Below are 22,357 nucleotides of genomic sequence, written 5' to 3'. Positions count from 1 at the left end.
TGTTAATGGGGAAGGAGGAGATGACAGCCTAGAAGTACTTGAAGGATGTAAATACTTGATTAGTTAAGTTACATACAAGAATAACACAATTAAATTGAAAAGGGAAAGTTTTGGCTGAGATCTGGAAAATTCCTGATAGCTCTGTTTATCAGGCTGAGGAATAGTTCTGCAGGAACACATCCTTAGGGACATTTAAAAGTCAACAGGGAAAGAAATTAACAGGAAGCAATCAAACACAGGAGGTGCCCTGGATGAACCGGGAGGTCTTTTCCTTTCAAGATGTCTGCAATTCTGCTAGCGCAGAGAAAGACAAATTTTGGAGAGGCCCTAAAATACAAGTCACACCATCCATCTACACATACTTGCAGTTTTCCCCTATACCAGGCATGTTTTTAAGGACCGCAACTGTGTTTTGTTGGGAAAAAATAGCAAAACATGCTAACACTCCCAACTTGATGATACAATCAGACACTTCAGAACCTTCTGAGAGTGGCATGTCTTCCTAGAGCCAGAAGCCATCAGTAACCTTTTTCTTCTGTATTTCCTGTCCTTCCAGGAGAGCACAGGCAACCCCAGGTAAGGGCTATTGTTTCCTCACTGCAGTATTCGAAATAAGACATCTTTTTGTTGTTACCTATAGTTAGACATATTGTCCACTTCATTTCCCCTGCAACATATCTCCAGCAAGCCCCCAGTAAAGAACACAAGCTGTTCCCCACTCAAACACAACATCGCATGAGGGGAGCTGGATCTCGCTAGCATTCACTAAATTTCATGGGGGGGGGGGGGGGGGGGGGGGGAGCAGCAGTGGCGTGGTGTGGTTCAGCTCTAAGACACCAGTCCTAAGAGCAAAACACAGGACTGATTCATGGTGGGAAGGGTGAAATCATCATCTCGAAGTAATGAAGCTGCTCCTCCACATGACAGCGTAACTCTAATATCCCCCCTGTCACATCAGGGCACAGAAAAACAGACTGGGGCTTTGTGTATTAAACTAAGCTCCAGGCTACCCACATCTCCCAGTAACATCTACTGAGAGGAAATCTGCGTCGAGGCTCACCTGGCGCCCCATTTCCCACATCTCAGAAGGTGCTGCTACAGTTGCATAACGTTAAAGAGACCCACTAGTACAATTTTCAGCAGGACCTTTAATTTCAGTCACATGGGCACTGAGCAGACTTTGCAGTCACGACTGCTACAGGAGAAAGGGTATACAGCTGGTCTGTACAATAGGTTTAGGTCTTCTGGGAGGTAAAAAGAAACAGAATTTGCCTGACAACTCATGAAGCAGTGGAATGAAAATGATGCTCTGAGGTGACCCTGCCATTATTTCCCACTTCTCCATCCCTTAAAAGAAAACACACATGCATAAAAGCTCACCTTTTTTCCTGAAGCCTGGAAAATCTTTACTAGAGAGCCTGATCGTCTGTCTGTTCTGAAAATATAAACCTGAAAAGTGAAAAAAGAAAAAAAGTTAACCAATACCAACTATGAAGCACATAATGGTACAGCATTGATGCTTTCTAAATAATATCTAAACCATGATCATGGCCATGGCTATTGCCAAGATCCAATTTCATGACCACCTTATTGCTCAGTCTTCTTTTAAAAGACAAAAGATAGAGTTCCCCATTTTCCTGATGAATCACAGGCCTCTTATCATGAGAAATGCTTGAATAGTATCTCGTCACCTACTTTTTTTGGTGTGCATGTGTGTATGTGCACATGTGAGTATTTAAAAGCACCTAGTAAAGGAACTTTCCAACTCTCAAACAAGTGGCATCTGGAGACTGCCTGGAAATGAGCAGGACAAAAGGCTGAAAAGGCATAACCCTGCTCCCCTTCCCTTATCCAGCCTTCCCTTCTCAAGGACATGTGCCTGCACATACTGCGCTGCAAACCTCATGATGCCTTAGCAAAGATCAGAGTAGAAATCCCAACCGGACCACCCAAGGCATTTGCACTGTTTCTGTCTGAAACAACCTGTAAATCAGAAAACTATTCAAATGTAGTCCACTCATTGCTTGTTTCCACAGGAGAAACTGTTTAACCAGGAACTCTCAGGGATAAAAGTTTTGATATGAGTTCAATAATGGACCTTGTACCAAAATTTAAGACCTAAAATGCATGGCTTGTAGAAAGGGACTCCCTTTGGCAGAAAGGCTGACTCAGTCAGCCTTTGAGACTCCTCCAGCATTTGACAGGCTCCCTCCTAGCAGGTGCTCACGCAGCTTGCAGGACAGAGGATCCCTTACTTCCAAAACCACGTGGCAAAGCCAAGCACTTGACATAGTTGAATATGTGTCAAGTTATTAATACTTGGTGAGACAGAGTTCAAAGCTGTTTTCAGCTCAGAACACAGCACAGATTTACTGCAGACAATTGCTCTAGATATAAAGGACTCCCTAGGTTTTGCAGTGGCACATTTAGCAGCAAAAGCAGCTTGCCAGGCATCACAACTTCAAACCCAGTCTTAACTAATGACACCCTTGGTGACTTTGGAAAAATGACTCTGTCTCATTAAGTATCTTGGCTTTACCTTCAGTGAAAAGGGTGTGACAATGCTAACCCCTTTCTATCAGGGAAGTAGAAAGGATTAGCTTATTAGAGAGTGTGGAAAGCACAACAGGACTGCTCAGCGTAACATCCTGTACTTAACACCTCTTACCGCTCCTTTGCCATGCATTCCTGCTACCCACATACCATGCCGAGGGAGAATAACAGGAGCTTTTGCAACTAAAGCAGTAGTCTTTACACTACAGGGCCAGCTGCTTTCTCATGGATCTCATGTTAGCAGCTGGTTTTTTCCCTCTCCTTGTACAGAAATTAAATCTTTTCCACAGAGAAAACAGGTTGGAAGGAAGGTGCATTGGAGCAGCCATAACATAGCACCTAGGATAAGGAAACTACGTCTTTCCCATGCACGTGTCTTCTCAGTAGCAACTGCGCTGCTGCTATATCCCATATGTCATAGTCACGCCAGGTGAGGTATACGTACAAAGTTCATCCTCTACTTTTATTCCGTTTTCCCCACTTGTGCTGCTAACCCTGAGACATGGTTACTACCCAAAATAATCTGCCTAAACCAAGGGATAGCGTTCCTGGTAGTGGAGACCTTTTACTCCTTACTGTTACAACTCAGCTATAACTCATGTCCCTATAAAGCAGGAGAGGCAGAGGGAGGAAGATGGAAAGGGGGCTGCAAGACATCTCTGCTCAAGCACATGGTGGCAGCAGGTTCTGAAAGGATTGGATTTTGAAGAATGAGGGACAAAAGCAGATCCTTTACATCCCTTCCCTCCCTCTCCCCATTCCCACTTCTCTACCTTTGGTTCAGAAGTATATAAGGGTCACAGCACTCACCCTCAACCAGCTCCCCCGATAGCAGACAGGTACTTGGCACAGGACCATCAGGTACACCTAACTCACCAGCCATTTCCATCTAGCCATTCACTGGCTTACATCTTTGGGACATCGAACATATGTATGCCTACAGGACCCCCCCCTTTTTTTTTTTCCTTTTCAAGAGACTGTCACCAACACTTCTAAGTAAAGCTGGCAGAAACCCAGATTCTAACCCACTAAACACTACAAAGTTTTAAGACGGACATCAAATTGCCTAGTAAATGGCTTTTCATGTTGTGGGAGATGCTAACCTGAAGTAAATACTGAAACAGTCAAATGTATGAAGAAAACAAGCATAAGACAAACGCTTTTTTCCAAGTTTTGTCATTTCCAGGCAAGGTTTAAGGGATACCTATATGTTACAAATCCTAAACAAAAGCAGTGTGAAAGAAATGTTGCCTGTGTCTCGTTAAAATAACTATTGTAAGGATTGGGTGGGAGAGAGAGGAAAGAGAGCGGTGAGGGATGTGAGGCACCAAGAGGGACAGGTCAAGAAAATTTGATGACTTCATCAAACTATCTCACCTCTCCCCTGCTCAGTGCTCCAAAACCACCCTGTAGACAAAAATCTCCTGGCTTCTCAGACACATGGGAACTGCATCAGTATTACTTTTTTTGCCCCGTTGCATCTGACCACATTATTGTTTGACAAAAAGCCGCACCTTTCCGATGCCTCCATCCTGGGGAGCTCCTCCTACAACATCCGTGGTAGTCGGCTGAGAGAAATGACCTGCTGTCACTGCATATCCTGAGCGGGAGATGGGGTGGGGTGGGAGAGGAGAGAGAACATAAATAAACAAATAATCATGAAAGGGAAGAGCCTGAGAAACAGGTCAGCCAGCTGGATCACGCTCATCGGGTTTCACTGCTCCTCCTGGGCTACACATTGTTAGTGTTAACAACCATCCTGCTCAGGATGCACCAATATTCTGCTCAAAAGCTCACAGTGATGGGAAGTGACGGTATGCCCTCCAGTGCTCTTCCAAAAGCTGAGAGAAGCTGTGTGTGAAGCTGAACGAGGCACACATGAAGCAGGTACGGGGAGCAGTCTGGTAACCGTGAGTCCAGAAAGGGAAGTGGTAAAACAGGAACAGGCACACAGAAACAGAGCAAACAGACCACACCACTGCAGAGAAAGTATCATGTCAAAGAGCAACAGTCCCACATTGACCAGACAGAAGCATCCTCCTTTGGCCAAAATCACTGCCCAGGAAGTCTTGGAAAATTATGTGCCTTTTTGGTCAAGGGGGGGAGAGCAGAGGACAGTAGGCAAAGAGGTCAGAGAAATTAATGGCTTAAAAAGATTTTTGTTTAGGCAAGAAGAAAAATGGGAGGATAGATCAAAACAAGAAGGAGTGTATTTGAAAGGAGATCAAAGATTCAGTCTTATTTGATATATTAAAATGATATACAATAACTAAAGAAGAGTAGAGTGCTTTCCTTCCAAGACAGCCTTGGATTTGCCTTGCACTTCTGCTGTAAATTTTTGAGGCTCTTGTCTACATGGCAAATACTATAATTCAGGTCTAGCAGTGGCAAAATCTACTTATGTCCTTAAATATGTATATATACACTCCTCATTTAGCTATCACCAAGCAGCATCTTCCAAGTGGTATTTTTTTAAAGACTAAAGGTTAAGGGGAAAAGGCGAGGCCAGTGCGAGTCTTTAGTCAAACAATATCAAACTACTGACTGAAATGCCTTCTAGGTCTCAACAGTCTTAGGCACTGGGGATTAGGTGGAAGCCTTTAAATTAAGTATTTTGGGGACATTAGCTAGTTTTAGAGCAAGTAAACCCAACTGAGTTAAAGATGTACTCAAACCTATAGCCAATCCTTTCACAACCTCCTTCTGCTGCCAATGACTCATTTATATGGTGAAATTTTTGTTGAAATAAATTTGTATCTGCAATATACAGTCTGTAATTATGTGTTGTACCCATTTTAAAGACAGGTGTAAGCAGACGTGGAGCCTAACCAACGACAAATAATTTGTCCATCACAGGGCAAAAGCAGGAATGTAGGAGGCCCACTACCATCCAACTTGCTTTTCAGTCTAAATGTATTTTCTGTATTAGTCAAAAAAAATTACAGCAATGTTTTTTTAAAACAAGCAAACAAAAGTGGAATATTCTGGCTGCTTATTTGCTTATATTTCTTTCCAGGTAGATAACCCTTTAATTCAGATGTTTTTCCTTTCACGCTTTTCATAGAAATACTCTACACCACCAAAAAAAAAAAATCAGTATCAACTTTATAGCATCAAAGCCTTGAAATATGTTGTTGGACTGATCCATTCTCACAGTGAGCACCAGAGAGCTGCTTACCAAGGTATGTGTACCGCCTGGCTATCACAGCATCATCGTTCAGCTTGTAATATGTGTTGTCAGTGAGATTCAGTACTTTGACAGTTCCTGTCCAATAATAAGATCCTGGTGCCCCCATGATGACCAACTCCTGCAACAGGAAAACAGAAGGGTATGGGGGAAAGGATGGGGAAAAAAAAAGTATCAAAACTGGACAAAAATTCATGCTTTACACAGTAACGGAGAAGGGACAGGTTATTAACTTAAAACACCAATTATAAGTCCATCTATAACAATCTCTATTCTGTGCGCATGTAGATAGTATCCTTCTTCCCAAGCATTGAGGTCACTGCACACACCCTAGAGACACATGGTCTCCCCTTTTATGGCCCACTTCTGCTCACTGTTCTGCCACTTCAATAGAAGACCTTCCTTGGCCTTACTAACCATCAAACTTATCCCTGACAACACAGTCCTCCCAAAAATCTCTATCTGCCTGCTGCCTTTCCCAACCATCCTCCAGAAGACCTTCACCAAGTGGCAGAAGAGTCCCAGCCCACCCAGACCCACCACTCAGCTACAGACCATGCCCCAATGCTGGCTGACATGCTACACCAATCTGTGTCATGAAGAACACAGCACAAAGGATTTTGATTTTACTACTCTGAAGCTAAAGAGCTGCCATGCACTCAAAAACCAGGGTGTGTGTTATGTCATGGTTGGAACATTTTGCCTTGTTCTGTCCTCAGATACGCTCTGCTCTTTGAGAGACAATCTGGTTCTATTTCATTAGAGACACCCAGCATGATTCAGGGTTTTAAAAGACTAGAAATCAGGCAAAGTTTGATCCAGCATTCAAAGGCAGATGCTCGTGGATAACGCTTTTGAATCAAAATCCAAGGTACATTTGCATGCAAGAGAGATTGAGAAAACGTTGCCCCAAAACATTCAGCATCCCTGTGGGGAAACCTTACTCCTGGATGTGGTTTTAAATACCTCCAGCAAGGGACCAAATTAAGCCTGGGGAGCATTAACCCTAGGTAAGTTCTCCATCCCTGGGGAAGACAGGATGACAGCTGCTTTGCCTCATATCTCCGTTCAATGCAAGGCCACAGGTGGACTCCATCCTTGTGGGAAAACGCTCCCACGCCCAGGATCCCTTCGGGTGACCAGTTCCAGTTGGGACAAGATGTTAAACAAGGGATTTTTCTAATAAGACGATGGGGACAGGATTGCAAACCCAACCAAAGAGCAGGATATGCTTGGCAACAGCTTTTTTTCCTTGGGAGGGGCCATGCCCTTGAGGTCAAGGGATCATTTACCGGCAGGAATGACTACCATCAGCAGCACTGAATATATGGTAGGGGCTTGCCTGTTTGACCCAAAAAGCCATTTATCTGTGTTTCCTGCTCAGTGAACTGCCATCAGGCTGAAGCAATGAAAGTTCAAAGATATCTTTTGAACTAGGGTAGCAAAGAAGGATTTAAAGCATGGGAACAAAAATAGGCTGGAAAGAGCAGACAAGCCAGGAAACAGCTGCTGCTGGCTGAACATCCAGTTATCAAGACAGTGCCACTGTAGCAACGTTGCCTGCCATCCCAGTTTACTCGGAAATCACCTTCTGCCATTTCAGAGATGACACCTTTATTCTGCTTTTATCAGCCTGGACAATAAATTCTGCAAATTACTGCATATATAATTAGGAGTGAGTATATACTTGACATGACAGTAACAAGGAGCCTGACACTGAAATAGCTTTTTTTTCTTAAAAAAAAACCAAAACAAAGAAAACAACAACAACAACCACCAAAAAAAACCAAAAAAAAACCCCCAACCCTGTAATGTTACAAAACCCCATCAATTCATATATAAGGGAACAAATTCATCCTTGACATAACTAAAACATGGCTGATAGACTTCTATCGAGGAAAGAACATGCTCCAGTATTTAGAACAGCTCTGGAGCATATATTTTACCACACTATTTTTTCCCCATCTTTTTGCAATAAAGAACTGAAGCAGAACTAAAAAAAAAAGTGTTTATCTTATGTACATATATGTATGTGCATACAGATATTCACATATGTACATATGCTCACATGTACACATACATAAACAAAACCGTTCAGGGAGGACTGTTTTACATCATCACTTAAAGTAAAGAGTTAATGTTAGACACAGAAATATCTCTATGCAAGTTTTGGGATGTACAATAAAAACATTCCCTGAGGACGTTTCCCAGAGTCAATTCATTCATTCTTGTCCACAGACCTTGAGAGACATATACACCTACATACAAACCACTGGGCAGGCGTGCAAGATGCAGGTACCCGGGAGGCTGTACAAGGCAGAAGGGTGTTTGCTGGCAGGAAGGGACCATGCCCAGCGCTCAGCCCACTGTCCAAGCCATGCTCGGGACTCCCCTCCTGTGGCATGCAGCAGGAGAGCCGCTCATCAACCCCATCCCTTCCGTGTGTGCGCTCCTGCTCACCTCAGTAAAGAAGCCCGCGATCCCTGCCTGGCACGAGCCATGCTCCTCTCCGTACTTCTTCTTGTACTCTGGATGGGAGAAGGGAAGAAAATAAACCGTGGTCATCCCTGGCATGGCACGCGCTCTCTACCTGAGCCGTCTGCATTGCCACACACACAGCCTGGAGAGACACCAGCACGCAGGGCTCCTGGGTTTATCAATGGATCTGCCACCAACGTGCACCACAGCAGCATCCTCACCCACATCGGGGATTAAAGCAAGGGGCCTGAAACCAGGGGGGACAGCCAGCGTCCTGCTGAGGGAGATGCTAAACAAGCAGTATCCCAGTAACATGATAACAGCAGCAGCATCACCCCAGTAAAGGTGCATCAGAAGTCTTCCACTTCTGGCAACCAGATCAGCACAACTGGAAAGGGGGCAGCAAAAGGCAATGCACGTGCCTGCGTGCCACCAACCCTGCACTAGGAGGTTTAATCCTCAGGCCCATCACTACCTCAGAGAAGCAAAGTGATTTTCCCCTACAATGACAGTCACCAGAGCCCCCCACATAAACATTTCTTCACTCACTGCCTTCTCCCCCAGAAGGGAGGCAGTGAGTGAGGAGAGGGCGCTGCATTCCTAAGTGATCAGACAATAGTCTCATTTGAGGGATGCTCAGGTCTGCTGCTTTTCACAGCCACCTGCTCAGAGCTCCCAGTTCACAGGGGAACCAACCAGCATCACCACAGTTTTTGTTTCTGTATTTTATGTAGCAATTGTTTCTCCTATCAAACCTGAGGAATTTTTACTTTATCTTTTTGCAGAAGAGGAAAAAAGTATTTCTAGAAATACATTAAGTTTGGGTGGGGGCGAAAATCACTTTCCACCCTGCCTTAATTCAAACACTTTCAGTTTAGGAGCATTTGAAACTTCAAGCTGGATCAGAACTTTTGCAGGTTTTTTCCCCGAGCATTATTTTCAAATATTTACCATAATAATGAGTGCCCAGCTTCAGCATACTGCTAATTCCTGTGTATTACAGTAATTCAGGTTCCAAAAACATTCACCATATAGCCTGGTAATTGTGAATTATTTTTTTAAGTACGATTAACTCATTGCTAAATGATAAAAATTTTAATGAAATCAATGAGCAAATTGCCTCTTTGGAACCAAGCACGTTCCTTTTGAACTGCATTTTATCTTATTGAAAAACAAAAGGAATTCATCATAAACTGCTGCCTTCTCACAGAATTTTTTCAAAACATTGTGTGTGTGTGTGTATATATATATACACACACACACACACACACACACCCCCCATTCCCCTTTTATATATTATATATAGTCTCTTCCTAACATCATAAAGATGCTCAGATTTTAAGGAATTTGCTGAGGTCATACCAGTTGCACGGGGGGAAGTTTAATTGGAGAGACCATGCAGAACAGTGACTTGATCCAGAAATTACAGCTCAAATGCCTAACGCCCTTGGCTGAGGCAGGGTCCTGCCAAAGCAGATGTGTGTCCCAGCAGAGCAGGAGGCCCAGAAGCACACTTGGGTTTCCTAGTGGGAATGCACGACAACAATTCCACTGAGAAATGAAGCCCATATTTGCTCATGGCTATTCAGAAAGTGCTGGGGCTCTGAATTACTAGCTCTCCACGTACAGTCTCTCACAGAGCCAGGCACTCCTTGCCTAGGAAAAAAAATAAATCTGTTTATCGATATGAACATTTTTTTATTCAGAGAGCCGGGGAGATAAGGTTTCTCCCTCTGTATTTCCTGAAAAATAATGCTGTGCACGTCCTAAAGACCCTGCCTTCGCTACAGCTGGATTCCCACCCTTGCACAGGATGAAATGCAGCAAGTTCCACGTCCGTCCTATTCAGATGCTTTCACTTCCAGCCAAGGTGTTCCCTTCACATGATGTACTGAAGTGTGAACAGACCTTGCCTCTCCCCGATTTTGCACTCAACTTACTGTAATTCGAAACAAAATGCCACTAGCCACTGTCACCCTGGAGGTCTGGAAGTATCCTTCTGCCTTACCTGCTAAACTTGGCATGAAGCTTTTGCAATGCCAGAGCTCAAGGCTTTAGAGACTGCCACCTTAAATCCCACTTTACAGGGTATATATATTTTTTGATGGAGGGCTAGAGGGGCTCAGGCTGATGCCTGAAAAGCCACCCCAGGTCTGCACAGCCATGGCCGACCCGACCTGCCAGCCAGGCCCCCAGCCCACCAGGAGACCACAGGGCTCACCATCCCTTTAGGTACTAGAGACCGTGGTCCCTGGTAGATCTTACTCACGACCCTGGCCAGGGTATGGCCTCTTAAAAGCCAAATGAGCCCATCATCTGGGACATGAGGAAAGAAGATTTCTTACGCATACATTTCTTTTCAGAGCAAGCCTCGATGGCTCTCTGTGTCAGGCCCGTAACCAACTGCTGCAAGTGGGCCCCGCTGACAATTTGATGGATTTAAAATGTTGTATTTCCCTATAAAATTGTATTACGCTTGGCTCACAGTTTCTTTAAGTGTCTCCTTCAAAAAACACACAGCTCAATTTGCTTTAAAATGAAAGAGGAAAAATGCCATAGGATATTTAACTTGCACAGTGAAAGATTTAGGTCAGGCGAATAACGACATGACTGCGGGCAATGCCTCAGCACGGGATGGGAGGCAAACAAAACTTGTTTCTTGTTTTGGATTTTCAAATTTCTCCTTCTCTCCTTTTATAAACAGGCTTTCCAGAATTTTTTTTCACAATTCAGCAACACCTAAAAGCCTCAAACATGATGGCGGCTTCTCCAGCCATCACAGCTTTGCCATAGACTTGGGTGAGGCCTAAAGGTCTCCGAACCACCGCCCCGCGTAACTCCAGCCGCCTGAGAGGCCCCATCCACAGGTGCCCACGAGCCGTCCCCTGAATTCGGCTGCGAAGAAAAACCAAGGGCATGCAAAATCATAGGGCGGCAGAAGGAAGGGTAGCAGCTTTAGCAATGGAACAAGACAGTTACTGAAGAGTGGTGGGTGGATCCGTAGTCTCACACGGTTGTGTTTAACAAACATGCAAAATTGCTTCGTTTCTTAGGGTAAACAGAAGATTTTCTTCCGATAAAACAATACGTGCACAAAAATTAAACCGTTTCTCCGATCAAGTCAAAAAGCTTATCGAATTCACAGCATTGTTTTATTATAATATAAATTTTGCCTACTTAAAAAAAAGACAACCAAATTCAGATCTAGGAGTAACTTGAAACAAAAGTCCCAACATCAGAGAACACAACACAGCTGATGAAAATCAGCAATATATGTATTAGAAAGAACAGAAACACACACATTATTGTCAGGCAATGAAAAAACAATTACTCTTTAAATGAACCGAATTACTACTAACTGCAATGCATAAGGAATGGGAAAGAGTTGGTGGTTTAAACAGTTGTAGAATAAACCAAGTTGGTACATCCACTGAAGCTCATACTTTCACAGACATTGTTCATGGCTTTATGTGTTGTTTGGTGTTTTTTAAGTCACTTATATTGCCAGTACTATCTGCTCAAACTAATGGCCCTACATTTCACTTAAGTAACCAGTTACGCTTTGGTTTTAACAGTGGACAGATGGGATTGCAGCAGTTCAAGTAAATTCAGAGTTTGGATACAACCAATGCTTCTGTGAACTGAAGAAAAGACATCAAAACTTTTTGACTTGAATAAATACCTGACAATACTTCTCAGAAAAAAAAAAATGGAGCTTACAGAAGAAGAAATGGATTCATTACAGTAGTGCGGCATGACACACAGAGATGATGCAAAGCAATGACCCTCCTTTCCTCCCTATAGGTATCAAGACTCCATCGCATAGTTATGGGGTCTGAGAACATCACACACACCAATTAACCTGTTTTCCTAACACCTCTGAGAGAGAAAATGGCTTTAGTGACATTTCGCAAGAGGGAACAGAAGCACAGAGGCCCAAACACCCCAGACATTGAGACTATTTGAGCGTTTAAAGCTCCACTGACACAGAGCAGAGATCAGCACATTTTCAGGGGGATCCAGACAGACACAGTCCTCCTCAGGGGGCCAGCAGCCTCACCTGGACAAACACTGGGCTCCTGGATTCCAACATAACCCTTTCAGCACAAAACCATCCCTTCTCCTTGTCAGCCCACCTAACTCCCATCTGTGGCAGCATACCCACCCCACTCCATGCCCAAGCGGGGCTCCTTTCCAGCCATGCACCCATGGTCACAGCCCAGCGCAGCCACCCTGTCCTGGACAGTCACATCCCAGCATCACAGACTTCCGCCTCCTCCCTAAAGCCAGTCTGCCTCTCCCAAGCAGCGGATGAGCCCAAAAGGCATGAAAACCAAGATTGCTTCTACCTCCTCTCCGCTTCAGTGCACAGTAGTGACACCTGTCACTTGTACGACACTGCCATCCACCCATCCATCAATGCAGTGAGATGATCAACCAGCAGGAAATTGTGTAGTTACTGTGTCAGCTCACAGCTCTTGCACACCTGAGTAGCAACATTTGCATGAGGCTTAGATAGCACATGCAGTGGATTCGGTAGTTTCCGCGTAGCTCCAGGCAATAACTGCTGTCATGAACAGATCCTTCTTTACACTTTATTATTCTTTCTTGTCTGTCCGCAGACTGTTGTGCACCCCCGATTACACAGACCACAAGACACTAAACTAACTGCTGCGGCAACAGCTGATGGCAAAGCAGTAAGATGAGGCCAAGTCTGGAAGAGGCAGCTGCCTCTGCGACTTTGAAGATGTGCCATGAATAAATACATAAAGCAAAAAAGAGAAGAAGGTGGTAGTGGTTTTTAGCCATGACACTCTCAGGTTATAAGAGAAGTAAGGCTGAGGAGAAGTAATTGGATAAAACAATATACAAATAAAAAGGATAAGCTGGGATGTGTGACGATTCTGAAGGTAAATGCTCCTCAACTTTTTCTCCGAGCAAACCACTCTAAAAGTCTCTAAGCAAACTTCAATGCCATAACATAGCATAAGCTTCAGGGTGCAATAAAATCCTGTATGTACCATCTTCACAGATGGAAGCAAAGTGGACAGTTACGGTAAATTATCATTTGCACTGGAAGTCTCTTCCTTCCTATCTTACAGTGTTTCACTACTCTAGGATGCAACAGTAGTAATCTTTCTGACCTAGCATTGTGGTAGTGGGTCTGCACCACAAAGCAGGGATGTTTTGATGACTCCCAGAAAACCAGATGTGGTCTGGACCCTGTGGAAAAACTTGCTTATCCCTTTGGAGGCGAGGCATGTGAGCATGTGCTGTTCACCTCATTTACTAACCAAAGGGTCCATCAGTCTTCCCCACCTCCGCCACCAACTCCTACCGCAGAAGAGTAGGAAACCACCCCATCTCTCCCCACCAGCTGGGCTGCTTCTCACAGTAGACACAGCCACCCTTCTTCTTTGCAAACTGAATGCATCAGGGGAATGAAGAGGCAGCTCCCGTTTTTTGGAAGGCCATTAAAACCATGGGGAAAAATAACCAAGTGAAAGCACTGCCTGGAAGACTGTGGCTCCATAAGCCAGCTATACCACAAAGGACATCCAGCTCATATAAACCAGATTAGTTCCTACTCAGAGAGATTGCATTTAACTATTAGGCTTGCTGCTGTTCTCATTAGCTTTCAATCGCTTCCAGACTTCTGTCAGCCCTTTCAGGGAAGCCGGACAAGAATAAGATGGATTGAGACTACTATATTGTTGCACCACTACCATCCAGTCAGGAAAATTCCATTTCCTCCTTTATCTTTAATTATTAAGCCTGCTTTACGTGGAGAGAAAACATACTGTATGCATTAAGTACGTCTGTCCCAAGGTCAGACTCCTCTCCCTTTCTGGCACAAGACTTTTGTTATACAAGTGAATAATCCGTCTCCAGGTGCGTGTGCACACACACACATGGATGGAGACTGCTGATGTGCACTTGACTAGCCTGCGCCCTTCGCCAGTTAGGCGACAGCCAGCTCTGGTTGTGGACCATGCAGCCACACCAGCCTCTCACGGGGCTTATTGCCTTAGCTGTGCTAACGATGGGGCTTCTGGAAACAAGCACACGACTGCCTGCACCCGTGCACACATGGCAAGTCCCAGAGAAGGCCGAGATGCTGGGATCTCAGCAGGCAAAGGCATGCTCCCAGGTGCAGGGTTTGCAGCTGTGGGTCTGGCAGCCTCCCGGCGATGGCCGCAGAGGCTCTCGGTGTAGCGGCACATTATGCACCATGCTTATTATCCCTATCAGAGTCGCTGCTTCTCCCCTTTGGGCTGTTCCTCAGTGTCAGTGGAGGCGAATTGCTTCTTCTGCTTCCAGAAAGTGAAGGAAAAAAAGTTACAAGGATGACTGCAATCTTATTTCACAGCAAACCTCAAACAACGAATCCCTCTGCATGACGTACCACGGCTGTCTCTCTCTTTGAGCTTATTTTATTGAAACCTAAAAGATCCAGGAGTAAACAAACGCAGCCATCCCTCGTGATACTTTGTGATTTCATGTCTGGTGGGGGGAGAGAAAATCAGTCCCAAACCTCCAATTTTCACTCTAGCATGGAGTGAAATTAAGCCAACATTGTACTGCACCAACCCTGCCAACTTTCCACTGGCTGCTCTGCATGTACTAGGCCCACACATTTCTATTTTCTAGCAATTCCTGGCAAATATCCTGTCAGATTAGCAGCAGTTTTACTCCGAAGACATGACGCACAGAAAAACACAAGTGGTTCATCTCTTCCAGAAACCACCTCCCCACCACAGCTTCAGGCGAGCCGCTTTTAAGGCAGTGCAGGAGCAGTGCCACAGGCTCAGAAGTAGCCACGGCAGCATCACTGCACGTGCATGTTGACCATAAAGTTAATATCGGATGATTTGCAGCTCATTACCTCAGTGTGAGGCCTTATCCCAATTTTGCTGACAAGGGGAGGGGGGGGGGGGGGGGGAAGACAGACAAATACAGCAGGACAGTGCTCACAACAGGAAGGTTTACATAGTTTAGTTGTATTCTGCTGCAAAGCAGCTGGCATGGCTGGGTCAAGAGACTCAAAATCACTCACATTTCAAATAATGACCAATTTCAGGGCTGGGAAATGCTCAATGCGTGAGTGTCTGCCATCTCCAGAAGGTGCATGGGTTTGCGGTGGCAGGTCCCCAAGGAAAGCCCAGAGGAAGGTGAAGAGCCATCTCAGGAGAAAGAGTAAGCATGGAGCGGACCCAGTTCTGCCACAGAGCTGGCTTCACAGGCTGCTGAGCTGCGACACAGCCACTAGCCAGCAGCAGAGAAACTTGCTGGGACATCCCCCGCCTTATCCCTCTCCCACTTACTAAGGTCAGCAGCAAGCCTGCTGCTGGCTGCTGCCAACTTTGGATGGGGGGAAATGAATAAAAGCAAGTAAATAAATAAAGTCAGAGGTCTTGCCCACAACAAACCCTGCTGTGTCTTGGCCTCCGAACTCCCATGCTTCCTCAGGCCCCTACAGCAAGAGGGGAAAGACAATGCCCAGGACAGACAGGAGAAACCAAGAAGGTGCTTCCCCCCAAATGTTTCTCTGAAGGCCAAGATATCTTAGGAGATATCCTATCTTCTTCCTAACACCACACTCATGCCTCTGGTTTAGTTAATTGCTCTTGGCCAAGAAGACCCAAAACACACTGTTCTCTGAAGTCTTTAGGAAAGGAAACACGATACAAGAGTCTCATGTACCAGAGAGCTGGAAAATTAAAGCATTGACACTTGGGATTTGGAACAGAACCAACAAGGCACAGCCACCCACTGCTCAGAGCTGGAGCCCTCCCTCTCCGTGCACCCCAAACCCAGACCTTCGGAGGATCCAAATGGCACCCGAAACACAGCAGCAGTTTAATATAAACTGCTGCAGAAGTTCCCCAAAGTGAGCAAGGTGTTAAAGCAGCCCTTTTTCTCCTGCTCTAGTCCTCCGAGAAATCACAACACAAAAATGAAAGTGGTTCCACAAGATGGGCAAATTGGTTCCCCATTGCAATGTAATTCAGGATTTTTACTCTGTGCCACAGCAAAGCACGAGAGGCCAAGCTCAGATCAATATCTACTGATTATTCACATAAGGGAAGAGAGAGCTGCTGTCTCAAAAACACAGTTCAGAAACATATTATTCCTCTAGTAAAGTGTGACCATGCACAGTAACTCACAGCACCCGTTCAGTCATTGTGCTACACTCTCAATTTCATCCAAAACCCAACCACCACCCCAGCTGTGCTCCAAGGCAGCCGTATGTTACCAAAAACAAAAACCAAAAAGGAAAAAAAATCAGTAACGAGTGTTAGCACGGATGGCTTTGGAAATAAAGGGAAAACACAGCAGCTGTAAACTGAGGGTGCAGCAAGGGAGGTGAGCCCCGCTCCCAGCCCCCACACTCCTTACCTTCGTAGCAGGGCAAGAGCTTCCTCCCATTGGGCTGCAGGTTGGGGGGAATGATGTTGCAGAAGCCATGGGGCAGGATGTACTCTGTCTCGTAGTAGATGTTTTTCCAGCGGTGCGCACATGCCTAAACAGATCACATCACATGCGTTATTGACTCAGAGTCACAGGAGAGCCCTCTGACCAAGGCAGAGAACGCACGAACAGGACCTCTTAGCATCACCTTCCCCCCACAACCCCATTGTCCTCTCCCTACATCCCACTCTTTCTAGATAAAGTATCTTCTTACTTATCTTCTGCAGCTCATGACACAGCTCAGATCTCACCTTCACAGGTGCATGACTAGGAAAACAGCCGGTCTCACAGCAAGACAAAGCTCACGCTGGAGACTTCAAGATCTCTCACTGTGTATGACTCCGTACAGCCAGTGAAGCTCTTCTAACTAAAAATGCACTAACAGAACCCAGCCAAGCCAGAAAAGGGGGAAAAGCAGCAATAAAGACATTAAGAATACACATAAGAGGATCAGAATGGATGCTAAGACTCAGAAGGTTACTAAGACCATATTAGAAGGTTATCCCACTAGAGGATGCATGTGGGAGTCAAAGGCTTGTCTCGCTGGGAAAGGCAGCCTTGTTTCTGGTGACAGAAGAGCTGGGCTTTGCTTACTGGTAATGAATTTAAGTGAAAATGCCAGAGGTTTGTGGCAACAAGAGTGGTAACATCAGTCAAGGTGCAGATGAGCTGCAGAGATCGGGGTGCCTTTCTCTTCACAGTGAAGAATAAGATCACCCTGCAAAACCAGAGCTAAACTAGTCTCACCTGGACACTTGCTCAGTACAAGTGCCACGCACAGGCACAGATACAAGCAATGCAGAGCCTGGTTCACATCTTCCTAGAACCCATTTGCTTCAAAAATTAACACTGCATTGCTGCCAGGCAAACCACAAGTTGTCTGATGCTCAGGGTTACTTGGAATAAAAGGAAATGAAACGTGAAACAGCAAGGGCTTTGAACTTGAGCACGTGCTGGGCCATATCTCCAGCTGGTCTAAGTCACTGAAGTCAGTGTAGATGTGTCAATTTATATCATTTAAGGCTTGGTCCGATGTGAACAGAGCAGCCTCTATGCTACAAATGATCTCCACATACTTTAAACTTTTCGTGGAAACTTTGCGTCAGCCCCATTCATGATCCCCACATTTGAGCCTATCCTCCCCAGACGAGACACTCTCTGTCTTCCTTCCCTTTGTGCTACCCCACTTTTCTGCCTCAGCACCTCAGAGCTGCCCATGGGGGCATCTCAACATCATTAAAAAACACATCCATAAAAGAGGCACAGTTGTGTCACCTATCCAGTAAAGGACCAGGGAAGCGTATCAGCCACTGGGAAGCTCAAAATTCAATCCAGCAGTCAACACAGGCCCCTTCCCATATACTTAACACCAGAAAGACATGAAAGGGTAATACTACTCTCATTTTTTTAACTGAAACAGAGCAAAACCGGTTGTGCAAAAACCTGCTCTGCTGTTAGCAGTGCTGCATTTGGACTTTGATATTTATTGCTTTCCTAACGTCCAGCACTCAAGGAGAAGCACGTATCTCCTGAAGATGGCTATTGCAGAGGGATAACAAGGGACTCCGGGGGCCATGGAAAGCTCTGCACCGCACTGCATGGCGCAGGCTGCCACCCATGACGTGAAGGATCCTTCTGATGGTACTCTGCTCAACAGCCAAATGCATGTGAGGAGTCCTGCAAAGAGCAGCTTTGGGGACTCCCTTACGTGCTTTAAGCAAGCTTAGTTATGATTTTAATCCCCATGCACCACTCATTCAAAATTCAACAGCAACAAAAAGCCAGCACATGAAACGCTCATTTTCAGAGTAACCAGGAAATAGTTTCTCTCCTGACAGATCTATGCTGTGAGCACAAATATACACATGCACAGCCCTTTTTAAAGACAGTACAATAAAGACATACACCATTAAAGCAACAGTCAAGTCAACCCCAACTCTGGATATAAACTCAAACAGAAACAGACCAAGAGTATTTTTTAAAATTATGGAAAGATAAATAAAGGATTGTGATATTGTAAATTCTTTGACATTTTATATCTCAGAAACTGCAAGGGACCCACATAAATTAACCTACTAATCTCTCCCAGAGGAGCACAAATGACAGAGTCAAGGAGAGCAGCAGCATTTCATCACAAGCAGGAGGCTTTGCTCAGGAGTGAGGTGCAGAGGCCAAGAAAGACAGAACAATATAAGGAGGAAAAAAAAGGAGCTGGTGCATAAGAAGTATGTTCAAAATCAACTGGAGGCTATGGGCTCACTTCAGCAATTCTGGGCACACTTACCTAACCTGTTAGGGTTTGGGTTTTGTTTGGGTGTTTTTTTGGTTTGGTTTTTTTTTTTAATGATCACTTTTCCGTACCTTCATCATGCTGTGTATTCAGGCACACTAAAGTTTACTGCTGACTCCCTGAGTCTGCAGACAGCTCGTACCCATAGCTCCAAGAGATGAGCTCCACCTTGGTTATCTCAGCAGGGGCTTCCCCAGCCACCCCCATGCCACAGCTGCAGAATTTGACATTTTCCCAATGGACAGGAGTGCACCAGCTCCTCTTCCTCCCTGAAACTCATCTCTCTGCAGCCAGGCAACCAGTACCTTTGTCTTCCTGCCACAGCAAAGCTCATCCACAGCTACTTTTGGTTCTCCTGCCTTCCCAAAAATGTCTAGTTGGATTACAGTACGCAGTCCCCACATTATTCAATGTTACTGAGGCAAGATGATGTGCTACCAAAGGTGGCCACAGCCTTCCTTCTTTGATGGCACATGCCTGAAGAGGTCTTGGGAACAGAGATAGTCACCTGAATTTGATACTGTAGATAAGGTTTTTCTGTGGGTTTTTTTTTTTTCCTAAGGCGATTGCAAACAACTGACAGCTTACACACCCTTTTTCAGATAGAAGCCATAGGCAGGCCCCTGTGCAATGCAGAAGCCGTCAGCACATTTTGGTGCTCAGCAGCTGCTGCCAGGGCACAGGCTCCAGCTCCACAATGGAAGAGGAGAAAAAGGATGCAAACTTGTGAAGCAAAATAAAACACTTCTGAGCAAAGCACACGGAGGTCTCTATTGACAGCAGACACTGCATTACCACAATGTAATGAATAGGCCATTTCAGAACTGCAGCCACTTTGCTCTTTTGCATATTGAACACCAGCCACAGGCTTTGCACCATAGGAAAAGCAACACGAGAGACCCAGGCTTCACTTCAGAGGCCGAATGCCCCACCTGAATGCATGGTCCTTATAGAGCCCTCCGCTGACTCCTGAAGTCAGAGTCCAAACAAGGGACTTTTTGAACATGCCACTGTCGGACCACTTCTGGTTTGCTCTTCCCTAGGACTTCGGCTTTGTCACAGTGATGGGTTTTTTTACAGACACACGCACAATCACTAAATGTGCCAGTAAGTCAGCTACTTTAAATGAAAAATAGCAACATTTGATAAAAACCAGAGTAATGACAGATGTGGCGGGTATTTAGGAAGAGAAAGACTGAAGGATGTGGCTTATCTCCAAATCATAATGCACTGTCCCTCGTTCCTCTCTCAACAAAAGTAAAAGGAGGACTTTTGCCATTTCAGTTTGGAAAGAGCTGGCAATCTCAGCTGTATTATTGCAGCACTTAGATTAATGCAAATATTGACTGATGGCATACCTGAGAACAGGAAGCCACTGAACTGCAAACTCAGAGCTTTTTTAGCTAATCTTACTTCTTCATTTGTTTAAATCCTCATTGTTTGATGCTTTTCTATTTAGTCCGTCACACAAACATAGAACTTTGGTTCAGTAACATCCTGGCACAATATGGGTTCAAACGCAATCCACTTTTTACCAAACACCAGCTAAAGCCACTCTGCACACTCCTCACCTTCCCTACCACCCCTTTCCACTGAAGCTGGTACTCTTATCAGGCAATTGGGGAAGGCTGATAAGACAGAAATTTAAGCCACTAAGCAGTTTCAAAGCAAAAGCAACAACTTCTTTGTAAAATCCACAGTTAAACTGTGGGACTAATTCCTCTAACACAGGACATCAAGAGCATGAATAGTTCACACAGGTTTAAAAAGCAACTACCCTTATGTATGAAAAAAAAAAAAAAAATCCATCCAGGGCTATTGACCACAAAGATACAACTCTGACTTAAAGGAATCCCTGGAAGAGATGCAGTAAATAGAGCTGTAATGCCTACAATATAGACTGCACACACTCCTAACTACAGGGAATCGCTCATGAGAGTTAGCTAGTAATTTCGTTAAAAAGCTAAAAATCAGCAGATAGGGCCGCAAACACGCATTCAGACAAGTCTCCTCAGAATACCAGTTTCTCATAGAGGCTTCAAAGAAGAGCCGCATTTTAAAGAAATCCTGATCTTTAAAATTAGAGGAGCACATGTATAAAAACCCATCTGCTTATGGGAAAGTCACAAATCTTTTTCACGAAAAAGTTATCTCAAAACAGAGTAACAGTGCCCTGAAACAGCTAGGTATTTTCCATCCACAAAGGAATCCATATGCCTTCATTCCAGGCTCTGTCCACACACAGGTGTGCACAGATGTATAACTACTAGTTTAAGACCGAGTGCTTTGGTGATAAATACCAATAGGAATTAGATATTTAAACATCCTTGAGCATCCAGACACAATATATTTGGTGAGGGCAGTATAATCTCATCAGAGGGCTGGTTTAGGACTACCTTAAATCAGCATAACTTGTGGGGACATTTTACCAGCTTAAGCTGCACCAGAACAAGCACACCACCAGCTGCACGTTTTACTTTAGCTACATTTTGCTTTTAAACCTGCTTTATGTCTGAAATTTCTATCCCCTCAGCCCCAACTTAAGCCCTCACAGCCTGCCCATGTCTTTCACCCTTGTAGCCTCCCCTCAGCCAGCTAGCAGCCAGCCCCAACCTTGGTAGTTGCCTGGCTTTTTTCCCCACCAGCTTTCCCTTCTTTTGCTGCTTTTGTCTAAGGAGATGACACCTAAGCATCAGCTGCAACCTGTTCCCCTTTAAACACACAAACCCATTATTCTTAAGGTATCATTTTTTCAAAAATGTCTCAGCGTTGCCTAAAAAAAGTGTATGCGCTACCTTCTGAAAATGGGACAAGAATTTGTCTAGTTCAGCCAGATGACTGGAAAATCGAGCGGATGCTGTCTTGTGGTAGTGTTATCCTGATCAGTGCAAGTTACTCCTCAGTTGTCACGCAGGACTCTGAGCACACATACAAATCAGGATATCCCTTGAAAACATGAATTGCTTACACTAGCATGAATGCCTTAATTTTGTGGTCTGCTGTACGTTTACAGTGTATTTCATTTATGCCTCTCTTTTTCCCCTCCTCCTCTAGTGCTGAACACATTTAAGACATCCAAGAAAAGTAAAGCATCAGCCAGCCGCTACAGCACTAACAAGCTGTACACCAAAAGAGACAATCAGATAAAATACCACACTACTATCACAGAAAGGTATAAAAACCACCTGCCCCCCTATGGGGAAGTTGGTGTGCAAGGACTTAGGGTGTAAGCATTTGGACTCTAAGCTCATAATAAGAAAAATGCCTTTGAGTGAAGCAGCTTTGTCCACTTGCCTTACACACGTCATTGGCACAGTAATCATTGCGCAAGATCTTTCTCACTAGCAGCTTTGTGACAGTTTGATGCCAAGTACCAG

The 22,357-nt window shown here is 44.8% G+C and overlaps 1 protein-coding gene across 1 annotated transcript in view; it reads right to left on the bottom strand.

Annotated features, from left to right (window-relative positions):
- The window catches only part of ITGA9 (integrin subunit alpha 9), a 235,452-nt gene that overhangs the window by 202,395 nt on the left and 10,700 nt on the right, over positions 1-22,357 (bottom strand). The window contains exons 4-8 of the mRNA XM_052796650.1: positions 16,619-16,742; positions 8,201-8,268; positions 5,732-5,861; positions 4,068-4,153; positions 1,381-1,449 (exon numbers count right to left, since the gene is read on the bottom strand). Of these exons, the coding sequence (XP_052652610.1) occupies positions 1,381-1,449; positions 4,068-4,153; positions 5,732-5,861; positions 8,201-8,268; positions 16,619-16,742 (477 nt within the window). The remainder of the gene's footprint in view (positions 1-1,380; positions 1,450-4,067; positions 4,154-5,731; positions 5,862-8,200; positions 8,269-16,618; positions 16,743-22,357) is intronic.

This window comes from Harpia harpyja, chromosome 1 (assembly GCF_026419915.1).
Source record: "Harpia harpyja isolate bHarHar1 chromosome 1, bHarHar1 primary haplotype, whole genome shotgun sequence".
Taxonomy (NCBI): domain Eukaryota; kingdom Metazoa; phylum Chordata; class Aves; order Accipitriformes; family Accipitridae; genus Harpia; species Harpia harpyja.
Note: the sequence above shows the minus strand (reverse complement) of the source record. Positions and strands in the feature narration are given on the sequence as shown.